The 21755-nt window shown below is 40.4% G+C and overlaps 3 protein-coding genes across 9 annotated transcripts in view; 2 read left to right on the top strand and 1 right to left on the bottom strand.

Moving 5' to 3' along the window:
• The window catches only part of rapgef2b (Rap guanine nucleotide exchange factor 2b), an 83256-nt gene extending 73310 nt beyond the window's left edge, over nt 1-9946 (bottom strand). For 4 of the 7 annotated variants that reach the window (XM_081698672.1, XM_026999348.3, XM_035532103.2 and 1 more), the window contains exon 1: nt 9331-9946. In XM_081698672.1, coding sequence (XP_081554798.1) covers nt 9331-9399 — 69 coding nt within the window. In that variant the 5' untranslated portion in view covers nt 9400-9946. The remainder of the gene's footprint in view (nt 1-9330) is intronic. The other 3 variants (XM_026999346.3, XM_026999347.3, XM_081698671.1) reach the window with 1 other exon arrangement.
• Nucleotides 9947-11494: 1548 nt separating this feature from the next.
• spmip2 (sperm microtubule inner protein 2) lies at nt 11495-13305 on the top strand. Its single transcript, XM_026999403.3, has 5 exons — nt 11495-11680; nt 11908-12137; nt 12462-12520; nt 12794-12914; nt 13140-13305. The coding sequence occupies exons 1-5, from the start codon at nt 11599-11601 to the stop codon at nt 13218-13220; spliced, it is 573 nt and encodes a 190-aa protein (XP_026855204.2). The 5' UTR covers nt 11495-11598; the 3' UTR covers nt 13221-13305.
• Nucleotides 13306-15416: 2111 nt separating this feature from the next.
• ppid (peptidylprolyl isomerase D) lies at nt 15417-21728 on the top strand. The gene is made up of 10 exons (XM_026999362.3): nt 15417-15585; nt 16005-16145; nt 16363-16469; nt 16722-16910; nt 17097-17219; nt 17734-17840; nt 18852-18996; nt 19592-19678; nt 20623-20665; nt 21201-21728. The coding sequence occupies exons 1-10, from the start codon at nt 15501-15503 to the stop codon at nt 21287-21289; spliced, it is 1116 nt and encodes a 371-aa protein (XP_026855163.2). The 5' UTR covers nt 15417-15500; the 3' UTR covers nt 21290-21728.
• The last annotated feature ends 27 nt before the right edge of the window (nt 21729-21755 follow it).

Consider the following 21755-nt stretch of genomic DNA (forward strand, 5'->3'; position numbering starts at 1 on the left):
TAAAAACAAATGTAGACCTTGGGAGTAGAGAAAGAAGAGAGAGAGAGAGAACATACATCTAATAGACAATGCAAAAGATCCAGCTGATGCCTATTAAAACACACACACTTTTCAAAGTGTTTGTTGTTTTCCTTCCATTTATTTCAATTTCCTGGTCCAAGCAGTTGGCAGGTGCACTATAAACGGCTTCCAAAAAATCCATAAAACAACTAAATAAATAAAATCAGGTAAAAGTCAACAAAATACAAACGGGTGACTTTTCTGTAGTTTTCTGCTTCTGTCTTTGCCTTGGTGTGTCACAAGTGTTCAAGGCAACAGATTAGCAACTTCCTGCTTTTATTTCCACATAACAAACATTGCATTATGAACCATTTCTAAACCTGGTGCTACACTGTCAACATATGCTATAGGTTTAGTAAGAATTATAGGCATAAGATCTGTAACAATTTTAGATATAATGGAACTAGCCGTAATCCCTTCATAGGCAGGCCTTTGGACAAGCCATTTAACACTTAAAATGAATGTAAAATGAGGCAGTGGATGAGAACAACTTAATATGATCATTATCTTATAGGGTTACTCAAGATATTGTTTATTAACATCACTTTGCTTTTTGCGTAGCTGATACCACACAAGTCTACAATATTCAAATCTGTTAAATAATTTTTTTTCTATTGGGTATTGTGTGCATGATGACAAATCTCAGCCATTCCAAATGAGCACTCTGTGGATGCTTAACAAATCATGGTAGACACACATTATCCAACAAATGTATTTTAGTCAAGTCAAGTCTTTAACTGTCAAATCCAAGGTTCATCAGTGTATTTTACAATATTAGAGGTCACATCTTAAAAATCAGTATCTAATAATACAATACAGTTTTTTTGCTGACTTGTGTAACCCTTCGATCTTGTGTATAGACTTCACCTTTAAACCACATTAACAGGCAACAACATGCCCTTTAGTGCTCAAGCAAACACAGATGCGCTACTGTAGCACAAACTACTAAATTTGTTAATGCTGGCTATGATAGAAAAGTATCAGAAGACACAGTGCATCGCAGCTTGCTGTGTTTGAGGCTGCAAACCCACAAGCCAGACAAGGTGCCCGTGCTGACCCCTATCCACTGTTGAAAGCACCTGTAATGGGCACCTGGGCATCAGGACAACACCATGGAGCAACAGAATAAGGTGACCTGGTCTCATCAATCATGTTTTCTTTTACATCATATTCTGATGTAAATGTTCTTCTGTGAAATCCTGGGTCCTGGCACTCATCTGGATGTTACTTTGACATGGAGCACCTAGCTAAACCATGCTGCAGACCATGTACACCCCTTCATGGCAACATTATTCTCTCCTGACAGTGGCCGGTTTCGGCAAGATAACACGCCCTGCCACACCGCAAAAACTGTTCAGGAACGGTTTGAGAACAAGAGTTTAAGGTGTTGATCTCCAAATTCCCCAGATTTTATCTTTATAGTATTTACAGTTTGGGGTGTCTGAAGTAGTGTTCCTGATACATGGACCATTCAATTAAAATCTGGTCACTTACCAAATTAAGAACTGTATCACTATACAGTTCAAATGGAAACTGATCCGGGCACTGTTGAAGTTTTGTTTTCATTAGGAATCTTCTTGGTGAGGCAGTAACATGAGCCTTAGAATGAAAGTGTCTATGAGGTACGCTGTAAGACACGTCACCTCACCTGTCAAAAACAACTGAAAAAAAAAGTTAGGCAGTCGCTCAGCTAAACCCGTACATCTGTATAGTGAGCTTAGATGAAGTGTATCCTCAGTAGTCCTGAAAGCATGCCAGTCTTGGAAGACATTTCTGGTTTAGTCTGAGAGCTAACAGACTGACACTGGGGCTCCCTGTGGACTCCTGGTGTAACTCAGACAGGCACCCAGCTTTACACAGGGCAGTTGAGGAAAAGACGAGAGAGAAAAATAAAAATGAACAAAAACAGATAGATATTCCAAATGGAAATGGAATCTGAAAGCATAGAGTGCCCCATCTGTGGTGTTTGTTTTATCTTGTATATGGTGTGTTTTGATTTTTGGGACAAGACCCTTAGTGTTTTGCTTTGGAAGACCAGCAAATGCAAGTAGTCACAGAAGATCAGAGGAGCCTTTCCCCAGTAACTATTTCTATTGGTCATCCTACAACTGCAATCATGCTGAGCACTCAAACCTGAAAGCTAAGGAAGGGAGGCTTATCGAACCATATTTAAAACACAAACACTTTTCGATTAATAAGCAAAGAAACTTAAAACTGTGAAATGCTTAAAAGGCTCATCTAATACACAATACAGTCCAAATTAATTTAATACAAGTTATAGAATTGTGAATACAATAACTGAAAATGAATGAGATTCCACCATGTGCCAACAATGTGAGCCATGAGTTATAGCCTTTTACAGACAGATGAGATGTTTTAATGTTGAAAACGTGACCAAGACACTGATGAGAGAGAGTCAACATTAAAAAAAGAGGAATGAACATACTAAACATATGGTAAAGTATAAGTATCTACCACCATAAAGAGCAGGAAGGAGCATGACCTCATGAGTGCTGCGTTCTAACTGGCTGCCTGCCACTGGCCAAGATGGAGTGGAGTCCAATAGCAGGCTCATGTGTCTACACAACTGCTGCCTAGCCACAAGCGCCAAGGACCAAAAGCTACAGCTTGTGGGGCTCAAAACAGTCCGAGGGCACTAACCACAATGGCACTTTGCACAACTTCAGACAGACGGTAATGGAGCGGCAAGTTCAACCATGCATTTATAATGGAGCGGAACGCTAACTGCACACTCCAGGTTTCATTCCCAGTTAGCCATGGTTAGCGTTGTTACTTGAGCTCATGTTGTTTCTCTTACCTTCCCTACTTGTTAGTTATGTTATAGACAGCAAATAAGCAAAAACTGTACACAAAGTATGGCTGGTCGATTACACAGGGTCATTTTCTTTTGTTGTTGTTGTTGTTGTTGAACTGTTTCTTTAAATAATCACCCATACTGCATGCATCATTGGATCAGGCCTTGTCTGGGAAGGGTGGCCTACATACAAAAAGGAGGTCTTTGTAAACAAGCTTAGCCCAGTAGGGGAAGAGAACAGTGGGGTTTCTAGACCTTATAATCAGGTAATTAATCAGCTCATGCTTTGATTCCCATTTGCCAAACTGAAACACATCTATGCACAGGAAGAATTACGAATGCTGACCTCAGCAAGGTTTTGCAAAAAACAAACAAATAAGTAAAACTATATTCTTAACATTGCTATGATTTGGATTTGCTCTGGGAAAGGGCCAGCACTAGAAGCATTACTAGCTTATTAGTGCACGCGCACACACACACACACACACACACACACACACACACACACACACACACACGTCGTCAAGTTGCTTTTCTTTCCCTCTTTTTACTTTCCACCACAAAGCACATCTCTTATAATGCCACTAATGCTGGGATTCAGGAAGATGAATTCAGGGTGGTTTCCATGTCACTACCCTTGACATTTCTGTAATGATATTGGAAGAATGCATGCAGTCTGGGTTCTTTGTCTGGCAGGCAGCTATGAACAACATAATGCATGTAATGCAAGTGATGCAAAACCTTCACAACACTGAGCATTATACAGATCCTTGGCATTCTCCAGTAAAGGGCATCGTGAGAGAAATGGCAATGCTTTGTCTCCTCTCCCGAATGATTCAGAAATATCTTGCTGAGCTGTGCTGACGAAAGACAATGCAGAATACCATGGGACGGAACCGAAAGGCAAGGCATGTTGGCACATTATTAAACCCAGAGCTGTTTGCTCAATATATTGTTTATTTTTTTCCCACTGCAGTTTCTGATGTTGCATTACTGATATCACAGAAGGCTGTAATAAATCACTGTTTTGTTTATTGCATGCTGACAAGTTTTAGATGAGTGTTTAAATCCAAATTATTGTTCTAGGAGTGTTTAGATGAAACCATGTATTTGTAAGACCCAACAAATGTAAATAATTCTGGTCAATGTAATGTAGACTGAACTTTAACCATGCCATTTCAAGGGTCCACCAATATCTTTTAATATGTCGCAAGACATACCACGATCACGATAAGCAGCAAAATAACCAAATTTGATAGCCTGGTCTATCTATATTGTCCATCTCTACAAAAGTTGCCAGGAGTGCACACTGAAGACAAAAATCACAATAGCATTAACTGTGCTGAATTTTTTATGACTATTAGAAGGCAATTTTGCTTAGATCTTGTACTGAAAATTTTTTTATATTGCTCTAATAAGTTGCAAGCGGTGAGTGAGAGTCATTGCAGGTAAACTCACGTCAGCTTATTGCACAAATTTGGAGACTTGTGTGCTGCACAATCTACAAATTACAGAGCTTTGTGGGTTAGTAACTGGTACAGAACTATTTCTGTTTAACACAGATTCTGAAATAGGTGAACTGAGCAAGACACAGGTGATTCAGAGCAAAGCTCATCAAGTAATTCCTTTCCTGTTTTCACAACAGTACAAGTAAAGAAACAGTTTGAAACATTTGCTAAAATCTTCCAGGGTGACTCCTGTACTGTGACAGATATGTTTCAGTCACTCTGTTGCTCTATGAGCCAAGAAAACCACATTTATTGCATTTAGTCAGAACTCTAGTCAAACATGCTGGGGGAAGCAGTGATAGTCTGTTGGGCAAGCATTATGTGTGCTGACCTGAATGACTTGCAAGAGAGCTCAGCTACTGTTTCCTATGACTTCTGAGGATGATGTGTGTCATTCCCCCTCCCTTGATAGAGACCACCAGAGAAGAGAGTCACCAATGCATCAGTCTATAGAGAAGGAGAGGGCAGCAGATTAAAGCAGACTGCCACCAGCAGAGCCGGGCTGAAAGCCATCATGGAAGCAGGTGCCATCAAAAGAACCTCTGGAAGGGACTGACAATCACTCCTACAATCTGGCATTAGCATCAAATACACCAGTGGCCCAGGACACATCTGTACTCATATTCCATAGCTGCTCCCCTCTCAGACCCTGAAGTCTAGTCAGTCGGCAAGCTCTGGCCTTGTGCAAGACAAGGACAGGAATTCAACAGCCAAATGTTTCAGGTCATTTCAGTGATATCATGCTCAGGACCTAAAACAGATTTAACAAATTCAACAGGAAGAGATTAAAATATGATAGACCAGCCCCTCTCATATTAAACAGTATGTATGAGGAAAGAAGAATATTACCTCTGAAACTAACGAGAATCCAAGAAAGTCTCTCAAGCACAAACCAATATAAAATAATGAAATCCAACCACTTACCACAGAAAAGTTAACGACTGATGCAACACACTTAAACCAAAGTACTACAGGTGACTTCAAAAATAAAGAACCGCTCATAAGTCATCATTATTAGATTCCTGTACCAACAGTCACAAGTAATGGAATGGACATTAACATACCCGGGTTGAAGCTATTTTAGTTAATTTTTCAAATCTTGGTGAAAGACCAGGTTCAACTGTTTCATTAACCACAATTTCTGCATAAGAGTAAAACAATCAGAATAACCCCACCAATCTAATATCCAACTCTAAATAGGGGTCAACTTAATTTGGTCTGGAAAAGGTCAATTAGATAGACTGTACTGGCAACAGATCATTAAGTTTCAACCCCTGAGGGAGAACAGTGTGACTCAGCAATCATGTGTCCAGGCAGCAACTCGAATGACAATACTGTGAGAAAGATAATGCAAGGATCGCATTTATAAATGGTGCAAAATACTTGCCACTGTATCCCACCTACTTCATTAGTGCACCAACAGTCTCTGCATTACACACCTAGCATTCTGAGTTAGGGCTTCTTATCAAATGAATAATGACCAAATAATGATCAAATGACCAATAATTCCCATTAACAGATGTTACTATTATGCCATGGGTTTTATAACACACCATGGCTATTAAGACAGATGTGCTCTGCTCACTGTTTACAATCCACATTAGATAGAAATATCAAATGTTCAACTGTACTTGTACATAAGAAGCAATGTATACTGTATACTATGCCCATACTGAAAAATCAAAGTAATGCATAGGTCACCAAAGGAAAATAATGAAGAAAAGACATAGCTTACATTTTATGGACATTAATTCAAACTAAAAGCATCTGTCAACAGAACTCTTGGGCATATAATATAAAACTGAGTGTCACAGAGAAATCAGTGTGCGGATAGGTATGCATGTGTGTGAGGCCACTTCTTTGAGGACACTGACACCACATTGAACACAAAAGGAACATGTGACTCCACTTTTGGTGAAAGGCCAAAAGAAAGCGCAAGGACTACAGACACAAACTCTCACAAAAAAACAAACAAACAAACACCAAGGACCCCCAAGCAGAAGCGAAATGATCAAATCACTCCACGCAGCAGCAAATCACTCCATGCAGCAAAAAGCTGGTTTCCTAAATGGAAATGGAACAAACTGTACAGCGCTTCCAGAAATGGCACATTCAGATAATGAACGTGATGACAGCTTGAGGGTATTCTGCGCATGTTCAATTGCATGCATAACATCTGATACGAAGTGTGTGTGTGTTTCTTTGTTGACAGAAGTGAACCATGCAATAGGACAATCAGCAAGCCTACAAGCCTTAGTGGTCAGCAGGTGAAGTTCACCTGCAGATCAATGCATGGCACACATGGAGAAAATAAAGACAATCTCTGGCCCAGAAAACATGGAACAGGGTTGGGAGACCACTTTTCTAAAATAAAACACTGCTGTTTTCCTCTAGTAGCAGCTAGATGCTCTGGCCTTCCATGTGTGTTTCCTTCCTGCATATGGCAGGAAAGAAACCATCGGTCCAGGCAGAGAAGCTTACCATGTGGCTCACTTAAGCTTCAGATAGTCCTGGCCTTTTGATGCCAGGGAATATATTTAACACAAGATGCACGTGCCCCTGCTATTGCTATGGTATGCGTGCTATTTGAACCACAGCCTCCCCCAGGCCAAAGGTTAAGGTATCGCCTCCCTGTGTGTTGACCTTTTCAACTGGATGCCTCTGGTACAGTGTCCCGAAGAGTTCCTCACTTCAGCGCCCAGCATGTCCCAGATGACAGATTTTTCCTCCTACTGAGAGATTAACATCTTGAAGGTGGTCAGGATCATGCAGACCAACAGAGTGTTTTAATGCTAGCTGCTGTGAACTTGGCATGCTACATGATAAGATGACTGCCAGCTCTATTACTTTAACCCACTTCAGGCTATAGACGAGCAACCTCGACATTTTTCCTGAGTAATTAAACATGTTTTGATGAGCTGTCTGAAGTAATGCTACTAATGTATAATAATATAATAATTATTATTATTATTATTATTATTATTATTATTATTATTATTATTAATAGACCTGCAATAAGACACTAATGTACTATATTATACAGTAGTTTTTCTGCGTTATGGTAAAAGCCTGATAATCAAGTCAGGCCTAGGAATGGACAGCAGTATGGACAGTACTCTGTATCAAGCTTAAAGATAAATAAGTCTTTTATTCTTAGAATACTTATTCACACAATAACTTGTCATGATGTCACTTGTTTTTCTATTTTTGCAGTTGTGTGAGGACCATGCAGGCTGCAATTTTATACCCTGAGAGCCACCAGTTTATTTTATTTACTTTAAAGACTTCGTTTGCCCCAAAATTCACTAACTCATTTTAAAACAACATGAAACATGCAGACATGTTATTGAGAAAAAGCTGGCAGTCTTTTAACAGAGTATTAAACCTACCTAAAGCATTTCAAATACCACATCCCCTAACAATGTTACAACACACTGATAAAGAGACCATGTCACACTGAGACCATATGTTGATGTAGCATCAAATTAGCATTCATTATAAAGCTCAAGTCTCTCCTTGTTGAGGGGACAATATGATTCTAAGAAACAGAGTTAAAATAGTGCGGTAGTTGAACCATAGTCAAACCTGAGTGCAGCAGTGTGCCTGATTTAAAGTCTCCATCAGGCCACGGGAGAGGACGAAGGATATCACGTCATCAGTGGGAAATGCAGCTATGCTGCATTTTCAGTCGTGCCATTACATTCACTAATAAATGCCACACTGACCATCGGCTACTTCTATGGTCTGTTGCTGCTTAAGGCTAAGTATTAAAATAAAACAAACAAAAAAAATATTAAAAACTCAGCAGTGATTATTACATAGAGCGGTTAGTCATCAGTATTCTGCGCTTGAAATTACTTAAATGAGCCGGTTCCTGAATTGCTTTGTCAGGCTTATCTATCTGCGAGCTTTAAACGCGGCAACGAATTGTTTTTTGTTTTGTTTTTTTAAACTAAGCAAAAACAGAACTTATTACTGAATTGATTGGGGAAATGGCGGACAAAGTGAGACTGTGTTTCAAACGGGTCGTTTTATGCGGTGCCTTCTCACATGTCGTTCGTCATAATGTCTCGAGTTTTGAATACATCGCTGATAACCTTCTAAAGCATTAAGACATGAACAGACTTGTGCCTTAAGACATTAAGAGCATTATAATTACCACTGATACAATACCCGAAGTATAGAAGCATGCGAGTGTATCATTTTTATTACTGAAAAAGCAGCCGCTAGCAGCCCATGCCGGATCACAACAGTCTGATGCATCACTTAATTGGTATTGACTGGGACGGGGTATTGTTGTCCGTATCGGCGATTCACCAGACCATCACAGTCAATGCAACCAGAAACAACTGAGCCTATAATAGAATAATCGTTCCAAAATTGTTACTATGAATGAAAGCTACATTAAGGCTCCAGCATCTGCTCGTGCTGAAGGGTGGAGATGATGCCAAGACACAGGGTGTTGCTGCTGTTTGATGCAAGATAGTTCACTTCATTCATTGACAGAAAATATGTTGCGCGTTGAGATCAATGATTAATGTTTTTATTGTGTGGGGTTTTGTTTTGTGTGTGTGTGTGGGGGGGGGGTGTTAGTTATTGCTTTGTTTCTCTTGGGGGGGCGGTGTCATGTCTCTAGGCGCCGTTGGATCTGCTTCAGTGAACTACCCTTTATATGGTTACTGTAAGCGTTTAGGTCTTGGCCTAGAAAATATGCAAGTATGGGTCAATAGTGAGCTGGCGCATATCAGTACTTCAAAAGATTATCTCTGGAGATAAACTGACGGGAATAGTTACAATACAACCACCACCAGCCAGCATTTTAGCCACTGACCAAAAAACCTGCCCGCAGACAGCGGATGCTGGTAATGGTGGAAATAAGATCTTTTTTTAAAGCACTACAGTTTATGACTTGCAGCTGATACTGCATCATTAAAAGGATAGTCTGACCTGTTGCGTCCGTTCAGCGGGATTCATCATTACCGCCTGGCGAAAGCTGTTATCCACGTAGGACGCCATTGTTTGGAGAAGCAGAAAACAATAACCAGGCAAGAACTCCAAACAGAAGCCTCTCCTCCCTCTCGAAAGCAGCTTTCGAGGAAACAAAACGGCACTGTTCCTGTTTCAGAAGATCAGTGAAGGCTATCTCCCCAGGCCACAGCCTGAGCCCCGGGTTTTCTTGGTGTCCCTGGGCCGATCCTACGGGACGTCAGGAGAATGAAGTAAAGAATGAAGTCTTATTGGTGCAGAAGCACGCAGTAGTCGGTTGACAGACAGTTTAGTCGTTGAAATAGGTTAACAGTGCCGCTGTCCGCTTCTTTTTTGCAGACGTAGGAGAACGCATTCTTCAGCATTCCGCTATAGCATATATCGCCTAGTTAACATTATTCCAGTTCAAGGCTTCCACTTCAAAATGCGCGAATTCCGCCCGGTGAATGATTGTCCATTTCATCCGATTAGTAAATCAGCCGAGGTTTCACAGACCGCATTGACCAGTTGTTCTCTCGCTTCTAAAAGTGTCAAACGGTCTGCCGTCTCTACTGGTGTATTCCACCACCATGGTGACCGCCTCACCAGAGCATTCATGGGCGAGCCCATTCAGCACAATCCTTGATGGACGGAAGAACAATAAACCGAAAACGCTATGCTCTGTCGCCATCCATTGGGCAAAATATAGAACTACGGGTTTTGCAACGGCATCATATTTACCCAACTTCACAAAGATTTCAATCCTGGTGAATTATTATAAGAAGCCGAATAAATGAGACGCGTACACCTCTCTTCTTGTGACCCAGCCTTACTGTGTAAATGTTCTTGCATTTTCGTTTGTTTGTCTGTTTTACAAGCCTACCAGTGATCGATTGTTTGCAACTCTAGAAGTTACAAACAATGTGATTTCAACGCTCAAGCAATTGTTGGTCAACCACCATACAGATATGGATAGTCAGCAATATGGCTAATTTCTGGATACAGACTTAACCTGTTAGCAAAATTGGCCTTGGTATCTGGGTTCAGCTGGTGAAGTAGGGACACAGTATAACCTCAAGAGCATCTAGAGGTAACAGCAAGATTTTCTCCTCCTTGGATGCCAGGCAATGGTTCTCAGATGCCCAACTGGGACCCTATCTGCTCTCACTGACTATTATAGTCAGTGGAGTATAATCTAGATCAGGCCTATCCACTGGTCTTGCCAGCATCTCCTGAGGATCTTTTCTGTGTATCCTGACTTCATGGGCTGCCATTACTTGCTTGTGGTCAGTCCAAGACAAACAATGCAGCTTCCTCTGCCACTGGGTGTGCCAAAGTTCCCTACCTTGGTCGGCTCTTCACTGGAGCCCTTACAAACGAAGTCACTGCCACCTTCTGAACATTTATAAGAAATACATAAGTTCCAAAATGATCTAACGGGTTATGGGTTGCTACAAACACGGAATCAAATTGGTGCAAAAAAGCTGGCAAGGACACACAGCTTTATATATTTGAGCTGAGAGAGAAATCTTGTAGTCTTGTTCACAGTGAGTCTCTTTACATTACATTACATTACATACAAAAATAAAGCATAAAAACTTATCAAAAAGTTTTTTACCCAAAAGCACTGTATACATAACTATCTTTTGATCTTTGTTTTCCTACCATTATTGTATTCCTGCTGATGTTATCTCTGTCTTAATCACACACACACACACACACACACACACACACACACACATCACTAATCACTAATACTAACATCTGTCTTAATCACACACACACACACACACACATATATCACACACACACACACACACACACACACACACACACACACACATATATATCACACAAATAAAGGAACCCCTATATATATATATGTGTGTGTGTGTGTGTGTGTGTGTGTGTGTGTGTGTGTGTGTGTGTGTGTGTGTGATTAAGACAGATGTTAGTATTAGTAGTAGGAGGAGCCACTTAATATATGAAAAATTGGATTTCTACATCATTCATTCCATGAGATTCTAATGTTCCAAGAGATTAGATGAGTGCTTATACAGGCATTTAAAAATAAATTTAAAAAAAACTGGCGTCCTCGCAGTAAACACCGATACTGTGGCAACCACGCACCATGGTAACCGTGTGTGATCCCATTAGAGTCTGTTTTATGTGTTTGCCCTTTGGTGTAGTATAGCCTTTGATGCCCGGTGCCATTAAAGTCACCTGAAAACAGGTGATTTAAGCGGAGAAATGCAGAAATTACACCGGGGAACTGCACTTTATGTAAATAAAGGAACCCCTCGAGCGTCAGGAAGAAGAATCCTCTTCACAGGTAGGCTGGTCAACTGGAATTACTTTAACAAAAAACGCTGGGAGAATGTCACATGACGTTTTAAATCAAGTCGGGCACATTTCGTAGCGCTGAACATCATGAACCCTCTCAGCCTCTATTGATTACAGTCGATCACGCTCCAGATATAGGCATCTTATCAGTGTTCCGACGCACGCACTGTTTGAATAAGCTTTCTCGAATGACGTTTTCCGTTTTTTACTCTCAAGGACCAGACGGTATTGGGGATTATAGGGCAAGACGGACCGACTTCCCCCGCAACATCGGAATCGGCCCCTTATCTCCACAGGCCACCGGTGACTTAAATTACCTCTATCGGGCTGCGCCTCACACGCCTCCGCCCCTGCCGAAGCATGGTTACACTGGCGGAGTGGGATGGGGTGTAGGGTATGGCTTCGCCCTGAACAGCGGGAATCTACTCAGCAACAGACAGATAAAGGTTGGTCGGGGGTGAGACAGTAAGTTAAATTTGAAATATACGCGCTATGATTGTTATTTGCAAAAACTGCAGTTGGACACGAGTTATTGTCTTAATACTCTTAATACATACATACTACTCTTAATAATATATATGGTTAATACTCTTTCATTGATATTTCATTAAAAAATGTGTTGCTTCAAGTCTGTTCTTCCTCACTGGTGCACATTAATGTAACACAATATTCCATTCCGTCTGTGTCTAACTAGTAGAATGTAGGGTTTTTCTTTATTTATTTTTAAATTCCCCATATGATTATATCTGCATTTTTTTGTTTTTCATCAGCTTGCTGAGTTTCGCTCAGCCTTGGAGGATAGGATAACCCACAGATATCAATACCCATGGTAAGCCTCAGAAGGTCAGACCTCCTAAAGAGGCTGGAGTTTGTTTAGTCACATTAAATGCCAGAGCAGTGGATCAGATGGTGTTCTATATATCCCGTTCTCCATTAGTAATGACAGAACTAAACACACTGATCCAGAAAGAGCACCCCTTGCTCAGGAAGGCTTTGTGAATCCATCTAAAGGTCGTCTGATCAGTGTCGCTGAACAGGAAATATAGGCTTACATCTCTCTTGATTAATAATTTAACTCTTCCTTTTATGCATACACACACAGGCAAGCGCCACCAAGCTTTTTGGACAGGCAGCAGGCTGGGGCCCGTGGGAGGCTTGCATGGAACCTGAGTGACTATGATACATACAGTCAGGACAACAACAAGGCATTCCTTCTGAGCAAGGTCTGCTATAACCTAAAATAAACATTCTTTTAATGTGGGGTAAACTGCTAGATCTCTGGAGAGAATATAGTGAGGGAAAAGAGAGAAGATAGCCAAGTGATTTCTTACTGCAGTTTTGTATGTATACATTTATAATACAGATTGTACAACTTGTATAATTCTTGAATGCAACAATTATATGAAGTTGCAAATCAGCATCTGAGGCCTTTCTTTTCTTTCTGGCAGAGGCATGTGACTCAGAGGAAGACTAAGGAAATGCACCTGATCGACAGCACACTCCCACCAATAGCAAGAACCAAGGCTTAGCAAAAGCATCTGTTCCATCACAACAGGACTGTGTTTGACATCTACACAGTTTTGTCATTAATAAATAATCAGGCTGAGTGGAAAAGGCTTCAATATCAGTGTTATAGTAATAACATTGAGGAATAAATATAGTAATGTTGCATTCCTCTGCTCTGATAAGAAAAACAGACCAGACCACTGCCAAAAAAAAACAGACCACTGCAGTGGTTGGTGTTTAAAAGGATTGGTGTTGGCAGATTGCTATGCCACCCAAAATATCCACAGGTGACCCACCAATGACACTGATCCATGTCAAAACTCCTGCAATATGCTGTGAGGATGGTTAACCCACTGATAATTTGTTTCTAAATAATTTGTAAATGAATTTCTCATAGTATGGCTGGTGAGTGTGTTTCTCGAGTTTGGAGTTGTTTCATTGAGTATGTCAAAGATATTATCAGGGTAGACTGATTAGTGTCAGAGGAAGCCTGGTGTCCAGTCCTCTTAGGCGTGCCACAGCAGATTCAGACAGATGATAGTAGCTGGAAAGTAGTCATCTGGCGAGGGTCTAAATGGGTCCTCAGTGCATATCAGTGGTCAGACACCTCTAATAATAACAGATGAGGCCTCTCCAGCAATTTTCAATATCCTCTGTTGAGCTAGATACAATGTGACCCCATTTCACTATTTGTCATTATCTTCCTGTCCTGCTGGTTTCCAGTTACAGTTTTTAGCAAGAACATTGATGAAAATTTTTCCAGGAGGGTTACACTAAATCTCTTTGTCTGGTCACCTATAAAATATGTTGTAAGAATTTTTAAAAATTTCAACTAATTGATTGCCTTTTCCAATTCCACACAGTTCTTAGAATAAAATTAATATACTTGAACTTTTATGAAAAACATTTACTGCATATTCCTACCTGTCGTTATATTTAAGATTTTAGAATTTAGAAGCTGTTGAAAAATACATTATATGGTCAAAGGTTTGTAGATATCTTACCATCACACCTGTATAAGCTTAGTGGACATCCCATTCCAAAACCATGGGCATTAATATTGAGTTTTCCTGCCTTCCTTGTGGCTATAACAACCTACATTATTCTGGAAAACCTTTCCACTAAGACTTTTGACTCCGTGGGAATTCATGTGCATTCAGTTAAAAGAGCAGTCGTGAGTCACTGATGTTGGAGGAGAAGGCCAGCCTCACAGTCAATGTTCTCGTTTATCCTAAAGGTGTTCAGTGAGGTTGAGATCAGGGCTCTGTGCAGGACACTGGATTTCCTCCATCCCAAATTTGTTAAAGCATGTTTTTATGGACCTCGCTTTGTGTGATGGACAAGGTTTATGCTGGAACAGGAAAGGGCCTTCCCAAAACTGTTGCCACAAAGTTGGAAGCATATAGTTGTCAAAAATATGTTTGAATTATATAGCATTGACATTCACTGGAACTAAGCGTAGACCAAACCCTGAAAAACAGACCATTATGCCTCTACCACTAAACTTTACTGTTGGCACTGGCACTATACATTCCTGTAGGTGTGGTTCTCCTGGTATCCATTAAACCCAGATTCATCCATCAGACTGCCAAATAGTGAAGCATGATTCATAATTCCAGGGAACATGTTTCCATTGCACCAGAGTCCAGTAGCAGCATGCATTACTCCACTGCAGCCTACACTTGGAATTACACATAGAGATCTTAGGGTTGGCCACAGCTGCTAGGCCAAACTCATTTCATGAAGTTCCTGATGCACAGTTCCTGTGCTGCATAACTCAGCATCAGAGGTCTGATGCTGTGGGTCACATGCTCTATCGCGTCGTATCTGATCTGTTTGTGATCCTAGATGTTTCAGTGTCATGATAATAGGAATTACATTTGAGTGGGACAGATCTTGAAGGGCAGAAATGTCGCAGTCTGACTCAAAGGTGGCATCCTGTCACGTCACATTTAAAGTCACTTAGATCTTCACTACTATCCATTCTACTGCCAGTGTTTGTCTATAGAGATTGCATTGCTATGTGCTTGATTTTATATACCTGTTAGCAATGGGAGTGGCTGAAACACCTAAAATCAATAACTGGGAGGTGAGTCCCCATACAGAAATCTCAAAATGTAACACGCTTTGAGAACCATTGGTCTTAATATTTTTTATAAACTCCGTCACAGTAGATGGCGCTATATACACATTTTTTTTCCTGAAGTTTATTGCGAGGCAAAGAACATTCCAGTTCTTCGTCGCTCAAGACCGCAGGAACTTCCAGAAACAAGACAACGCGCCCTCCATACACAAAATCAAAAATGTCAAATCCGACCCCTGTGGCCAAGCCTGGGAATGCCGACAATCCGCGCGTTTTCTTTGATGTAGATGTTGCTGGTGAAAGAGGTCAGGTCTTTTTCCAATAAAGCTATATAGCTTCTTGTAATGGTGTATTGTATTGCTAGCACTCAACAATGGACAGCTAAAATGTCTTGCTAGCAATTGTGATATCTGAAGTGTGTCTGCCTATTGAGCTATCTAAGTAGTTTAACTGCTGAGATATTTAATACCATAAACTACGGTACAAACGTCTTGGTAGACAGAATATGGTAAAGGTTAGCTAGCTAGCTATAGATGGCAAGCGAATTAGTACGTGCAACTCAGAGCCTCGGCTTTTTGTGAGCCTGTGTTTTGAACAATTATCTTGATTAGCTAGCATGTTGAAATGTATATCCTAACCTCTTTATTATTTGCTGAAGTTAGTTAAAATAATGTCATGTTTGTCCATGTCGGTAATCAACATATAGCTACGTTGTTTGTTGTAGTTGGCCGAATTGTGTTTGAGCTCTTCGCTGATGTTGTTCCTAAAACTGCTGAAAACTTCCGTGCGCTGTGCACCGGCGAGAAGGGAACCGGTAAAAGTACTGGAAAACCACTACATTTCAAGGGATGCCCTTTTCACCGGAGTAAGTACCGTCGGCCTAGGCACATGTAAGCACGTTGTTTGTTGGTTTTTAAACGAATAGTAATGTAGTCAGGAAGTTTCCATTTGCACCCTTTTATGCAACTGAAAAAGTGTTCTGCCATGCATGAACGTCCCTTTGTCTTTCTAATCAAGCATGAAGGTAACGCTTGAGTGATTACACCTCTGTTCTGTGACTTAGTATTCCTGTTCTGTTACAGTCATTAAAAAGTTTATGGTCCAGGGAGGAGACTTCTCTAATCAGGACGGCACCGGAGGGGAGAGCATCTATGGAGACAAGTTTGAGGATGAAAATTTTCACTACAAGGTGAAGTATTTTCTGCTAATGTCTAAAAATGAACTTTAAAAAACCTCCAGTCTTTCCACTGCTGGTACATAATTGCTCTGAGTAGAATTAAACAAAACACATCGCAGCAGATTCCTTCAAATTGGGGAAATACATTGGCTTTGCCTGGTCTGGGGAGCAAGGCAGCAAATGGAAGACACTCAACATTTTTCTGTTAATAAATTAAGTACTTGTTTTTAATAAAGCTTTTCCTCATTCTGGTTTTCTCATTAGCATGACAGAGAGGGCCTTCTCAGCATGGCCAACGCTGGGCCCAACACAAATGGCTCTCAATTCTTCATTACCACCATGCCAACTGCGCACTTGGACAACAAGCATGTGGTCTTTGGACAGGTGCTGAAGGGAATGGGTGTAGTTAAGATCTTGGAGGACATGGACACCAACGACGATCATCCCGTGAAGGTGAATCAAAATTGGTCGACCTGTTACTTTGTTGTTCTATATATTAATTAAAAGAGATATTGAGATGGAGCTGTTTGAGAAACTGAGTGCGGCTTTCAACAAGGACCGTGGTGTAATTGAATGTGTCAAAGACTGCCTATGACACACACTGTAAAAAAAACCTCTCTCTCTGTCCATTGCTCTCAGCCATGTATCATTGCTGAATGTGGAGAGCATAAGGAAGGTGACGATTGGGGTGTGGCTCCCAACGATGGCTCCGGTGATGTACACCCAGACTTCCCCGAGGAATCAGACTTTGACTTTAAAGATGTGAGCAGTTCTAGCTACCTCTTGTGCAAATGCAAAATATAGTTCTTCTTTACCAGGGGGTAAAGGGGGTCATGTGACAATGCACACTTTAGGGTTTTCCAAGTTTAGCATATTGGATTTAGTAGCAAATAAGGCTAATGAGTTTAATCAGATGTGTTGGTGTAAAGAGAACCAAATTATGGCTGAATTATGGTGCTGCAGAGTTAAATTAAGCTTTCCTCATATCCTGTACAGATCTACAGGTAATGGTCTTAATTGTGGGGAAGTTGTTCAAAAACATCCCATCTAAACAAACCTTTTGGCATTCTGATAAATCTAAATATTCTTCTCAGAGCAATGTTCCATTAAAAAAAGATGTAAGGAAGACGGGTTTTCAGATTTAAAGATGCTTGCCTTTCTTGCACCTTTTGGAAAAGGAAATACTAAATTCTTCTCATTTACTTTCCTTGGCAGTATGTGTTTTTACATATGTGGCATAATGACATTTCATCCTTAACCTCTATTCATTTTTCAGATTGACAAAATCTTGTCTGTGGCTGAGGACATCAAAAATATTGGAAATAACCTTTTCAAAAGTCAGAACTGGCAGGTTGCCATGAAGAAGTACTCCAAAGCTCTCAGGTAAATGCCTCACTTCTGATCTCTAAATCATGCCTTTTTTAGTTTAGTTAAAAACACTATATTGTACAAGTTCCAGTCTAGTTTTGCTGGACCACTGCACAGCTTTTCATGGTCTTCCTTAGGTCACTGGCATGAAAAAAATACTAGCATGTGCTATTTTGAAAGCTAATCTGTTGATCACCAAAATATTAGTCATTTAGTGATCCTTGTATTCTGTAAATGTTACAAATTGTAAACATAGACTTGCTTTCATCTTTTTTATCTGCATGTCAGTAGAGAAATTGTAAAATATTTAAACACAGCATCACCCTTGTGAAAATGAGATACTTAAATCTATTGTTTTAATAACTTTCCCCTTTATAACTAGATTAATAACATTTATTAAAGAAGTTTTTACAGTTGTTTTCACACGTCTCAATACCATGTTCAGTTCTTCAAACTTTTTTTCTTCAAAAGGTTCATCATAGTATGCTTTTGAAACACACACCTCAGCACATTAGTTAACCTTTGGTGCCAAATGCATTTCAACCTACAAGACTCATGCTGTTTATAACAAACAAGTCTTGTGGGAGAAAGCATGTGTCAGTCATTCAATGTACAATGAACTTCAAAACACAAATAATATATGATAAAGAAACAACTCACAAAGGCTGCAGTATTCTTCAGGGGGTTTACTGTATTTTGCCATTTGTGTTCTCAGTGCAGAAAAGGAAAAAATATAGTTAACAAACACATTAAGAGCAAATAAATATTTTCGCTACATACAGTAATTCACACACGTTTGTCTGCCTGTCAGTATCAGAAGTGTGGCCTGGTCCATCCATCCTGTCCCCTGCATTTGGTGAATGTGTCCAATGTTTTGAAAAAGCGGACATGGCATTGAGACAACTGAAAACAATTGTTAAAAAAAAAAAAATATTACAACTGCATTAAAAAACATGGATATCCCTTAAATACACAGTTGCAGTTGAACCCTAATCCATCTCCAGTGGCCGGTCTCCTCTCCTGCAGGTATTTAGAGGTGTGCGGCAACATCTTGGATGATGAGAGCGCTCAGCCTCGGCTGGAGCCTGTCGCCCTGAGCTGCATTCTCAACTTGGCTGCCTGCAAGCTCAAGCTACAGCAGTGGCAGGAGGCTGTAGAGAGCTGTGACGAGGTACGCACCCAGCCAGCGCCTACAGTGCCTGCTTTCGCCTATCCTAGTGGGTCGGGGGGGGCGCATCTATGAAGGAGCAAGAGTGCAGCTGGCATTGGAGTGTGTGTTGTGTAACACTGCAGAGAAGCAGTATTTAAGCACGGCGGCTTTCAGATACCGCAGATGTGAGGCTTTGGCCTTTTGTTGTCCATGCTGTCGTGGAGGAGCCACACCACCGCACAATTCGGTGCCATGGCTGCTTAAGATTAGGTCCCGAAGGCCTTACTCGGTGGCCCTGACCATGACCCTAGAGGTCAGGTTGGATCCAACTCAGCAGCATGGCACCCCTGGGATTGATTATTCACTTTAAAGCTAAAGCAAAAATGTGAGAAGCGAGAAATGCTGACTACTGTACAGTAGGACAGCTCTCCAAGTTAGGAAGTGAAGAACTTGGAGCTTTCTGCTCTACAGTTAGGAATTGGTCACTGATCCATTCCTGATCAAAGAAAATCAAAGTCCACAGATCTAACCCAAGATTAATCAGAAGGGCTTAAGAGCATATCTGACCTATTAAACCCCTGATGATTCTTATGTCGTTCTCCTGTGTTCCTCCCAGGCTTTGGAGCTGAATCCGAACCACGCTAAAGCACTGTTCAGGAGAGCCCAGGGCTGGCAAGGCCTAAAGGAGTTCAACAAGGCCATGGTACAGGACACACATACATGTGCTTTCCTAACTGATTATATCACAGTTGCTCTCATCCCCACACAGAAACACCCATAAATCCATGCTTCTCATTAAATTGTTTACTATATTCAGTAGATTTGTTCTTCTGCCTCCCTCGGACATACAGATAAGGCACAACAGCAACCTGTCATATTAGCTTTAAATAGGACAGGCTGTTGAAAGAAATTGCTTAGAAATCTCTGCTTGTTCAGTAAACTCACACAAATGGTAATCTTGCTTGAATTAGCAGAGAGGAGTGACCTTCTGCTTTTCAGTTCCACAACCTCCATCAAACACCTACAGCAATACTGAAGGAATATGATTTGTTTTTTTTGCCCTCCAGATTTTCTTCATATTTCAGTGATTCTTTTTTTTCTGAAAGGCGTGCTTCTAAAGTGGAAAAATTACCAACTAAAGGCTACTGTACAGCATAGAAAGGTGTCAATTGCTTTGAGAAACCATAAGTCACTTAAGTCAGCAGTAATGAGTTTTTTTGCACAACAGTTGAAATGTATGCCTGGTGAAGGAACAGAAAGCTATTTTGGTCAGAATATTCTCCATCAAGATATGTAATTAACTTTATGCCAGATGTTTTGGGTGATTGTTAAAATACACCTTAATTCAGAATGTCAATGAACTTGAACCACAATGCTTGTGGTTGCACAAGACTATTTTGATTCTGCAGTTCAGTACCATGTGGAGGTTTTGCGCTTCATTTCACTTTAGAAGCACACATTTCAAGGGGGACTCATTCCAACATACACAAATGTTTTTGAGAAAAATGCAACATTTGTGGTGATTATGCTTCCGTCTCACAGCATTTAAGTCATTTCATAAGTGTGGAAATTTGACAAACTCCTGTTCAGGTGGACATATCTTTCATATTTGGTATAGCACTTTATGTTCCTCTTTTCAAATTACAGATTGATCTCCAGAAAGCAAAAGAGATTGCACCAGAAGACAAAGGTAAGAATTATTCTAATGTACCAGGCATGTAGAATTCAGTGTCAATCCAAAGGACAATTTCACTTCCTAATCCTGGAAGGGTGGTGTGTTAGTCTCACACTAGGCCTAATTTTTGGAAGGACTGTGGTTTATTTCCAGATTAATGAACATGGGACTTAACTAGTTTAAAATTGGCTTGCTTTTACTTAAAGAAAGGAGCCAATTGGATAAACCTGGACTCCTCTTTCTTTCTGATATGAAAGAACTAAGGGAGAGTATCTTGGAGGTTTAAGATTATGAATCTTAAATAAATACAAGCAGAACGTTTTAGGGAGTTGTGGGGTTTCCATCTCTTCATAATTGTGAACAATTTCACACTTTTTTTTTTTTAGCTCCAGTGCACATTCAACTTTTTATTTATATTTATATATATATATAAAATCTCTCAAGTAACTGGACTGCACACCATGAATTACTCCTATTCCCCTCGTAACTGTTTGCAGATTAAAGTATAACTTCCCTTTTGTTTGACGTTCCCTCCCCCTTCCTTCTTCAGCTATCGGGAACGAGATGCTTAAGGTCAAGCAGAAGGTGAAAGAAGAGAAGGAGAAAGAGAGGAAAATCTATGCTAAAATGTTTGCATAGAAGACTGTCCATGTGTGCCTGCTTTCACGAGCTTGTACACGTTCACCTGTACTTCACTGTTCAACGCTACTGTTAGTAATGTAATGCTGGGAATAAACTGAGTAAAAACTAGAGCTGGATTTTCAAACCTGATGAAGATGAATTTACTGAAGGATGTGATTCATTATTGACAGCATCTAATACTTGAATGTTTTGTTATTGCTGTAAGTATTTGAGGAGGAGGTCTGAACTGTGACTGAATAGACTGCTGTTCAAAGCACCCCTTCAACCAGAAAGCAGGCTGCCCTTTAAGAATTGCTTGACTCATCAATATTTATTTGATTCAACACTGTTCTATTATTGGATTGGTTTTAACTGTCAAAGGAAAAGTTTTCTGAGATACACTAGTTGGCCCATGCTACAGCAGCACTATAATAAAGTCAAACTCTTTCACACTGAATGCATCTTTTTTTTTCTTCTGAGAAAA

Source organism: Electrophorus electricus, chromosome 16 (genome assembly GCF_041902795.1).
Source record: "Electrophorus electricus isolate QZ-2024a chromosome 16, ASM4190279v1, whole genome shotgun sequence".
Taxonomy (NCBI): domain Eukaryota; kingdom Metazoa; phylum Chordata; class Actinopteri; order Gymnotiformes; family Gymnotidae; genus Electrophorus; species Electrophorus electricus.

What these genes read in the sequence shown, in the direction of transcription:
- spmip2 (XM_026999403.3), top strand. Translation starts at nt 11,599, where the DNA reads ATGCAGAAATTACACCGGGGAACTGCACTTTATGTAAATAAAGGAACC. An exon ending in AAGAAGAATCCTCTTCACAG is followed by an intron (nt 11,681 to 11,907) that starts GTAGGCTGGTCA and finishes TTTACTCTCAAG; the next exon opens with GACCAGACGGTATTGGGGAT. An exon ending in CACAGATATCAATACCCATG is followed by an intron (nt 12,521 to 12,793) that starts GTAAGCCTCAGA and finishes ATACACACACAG; the next exon opens with GCAAGCGCCACCAAGCTTTT.
- ppid (XM_026999362.3), top strand. Translation starts at nt 15,501, where the DNA reads ATGTCAAATCCGACCCCTGTGGCCAAGCCTGGGAATGCCGACAATCCG. An exon ending in ACGACGATCATCCCGTGAAG is followed by an intron (nt 16,911 to 17,096) that starts GTGAATCAAAAT and finishes CATTGCTCTCAG; the next exon opens with CCATGTATCATTGCTGAATG. An exon ending in AGGAGTTCAACAAGGCCATG is followed by an intron (nt 19,679 to 20,622) that starts GTACAGGACACA and finishes TTCAAATTACAG; the next exon opens with ATTGATCTCCAGAAAGCAAA.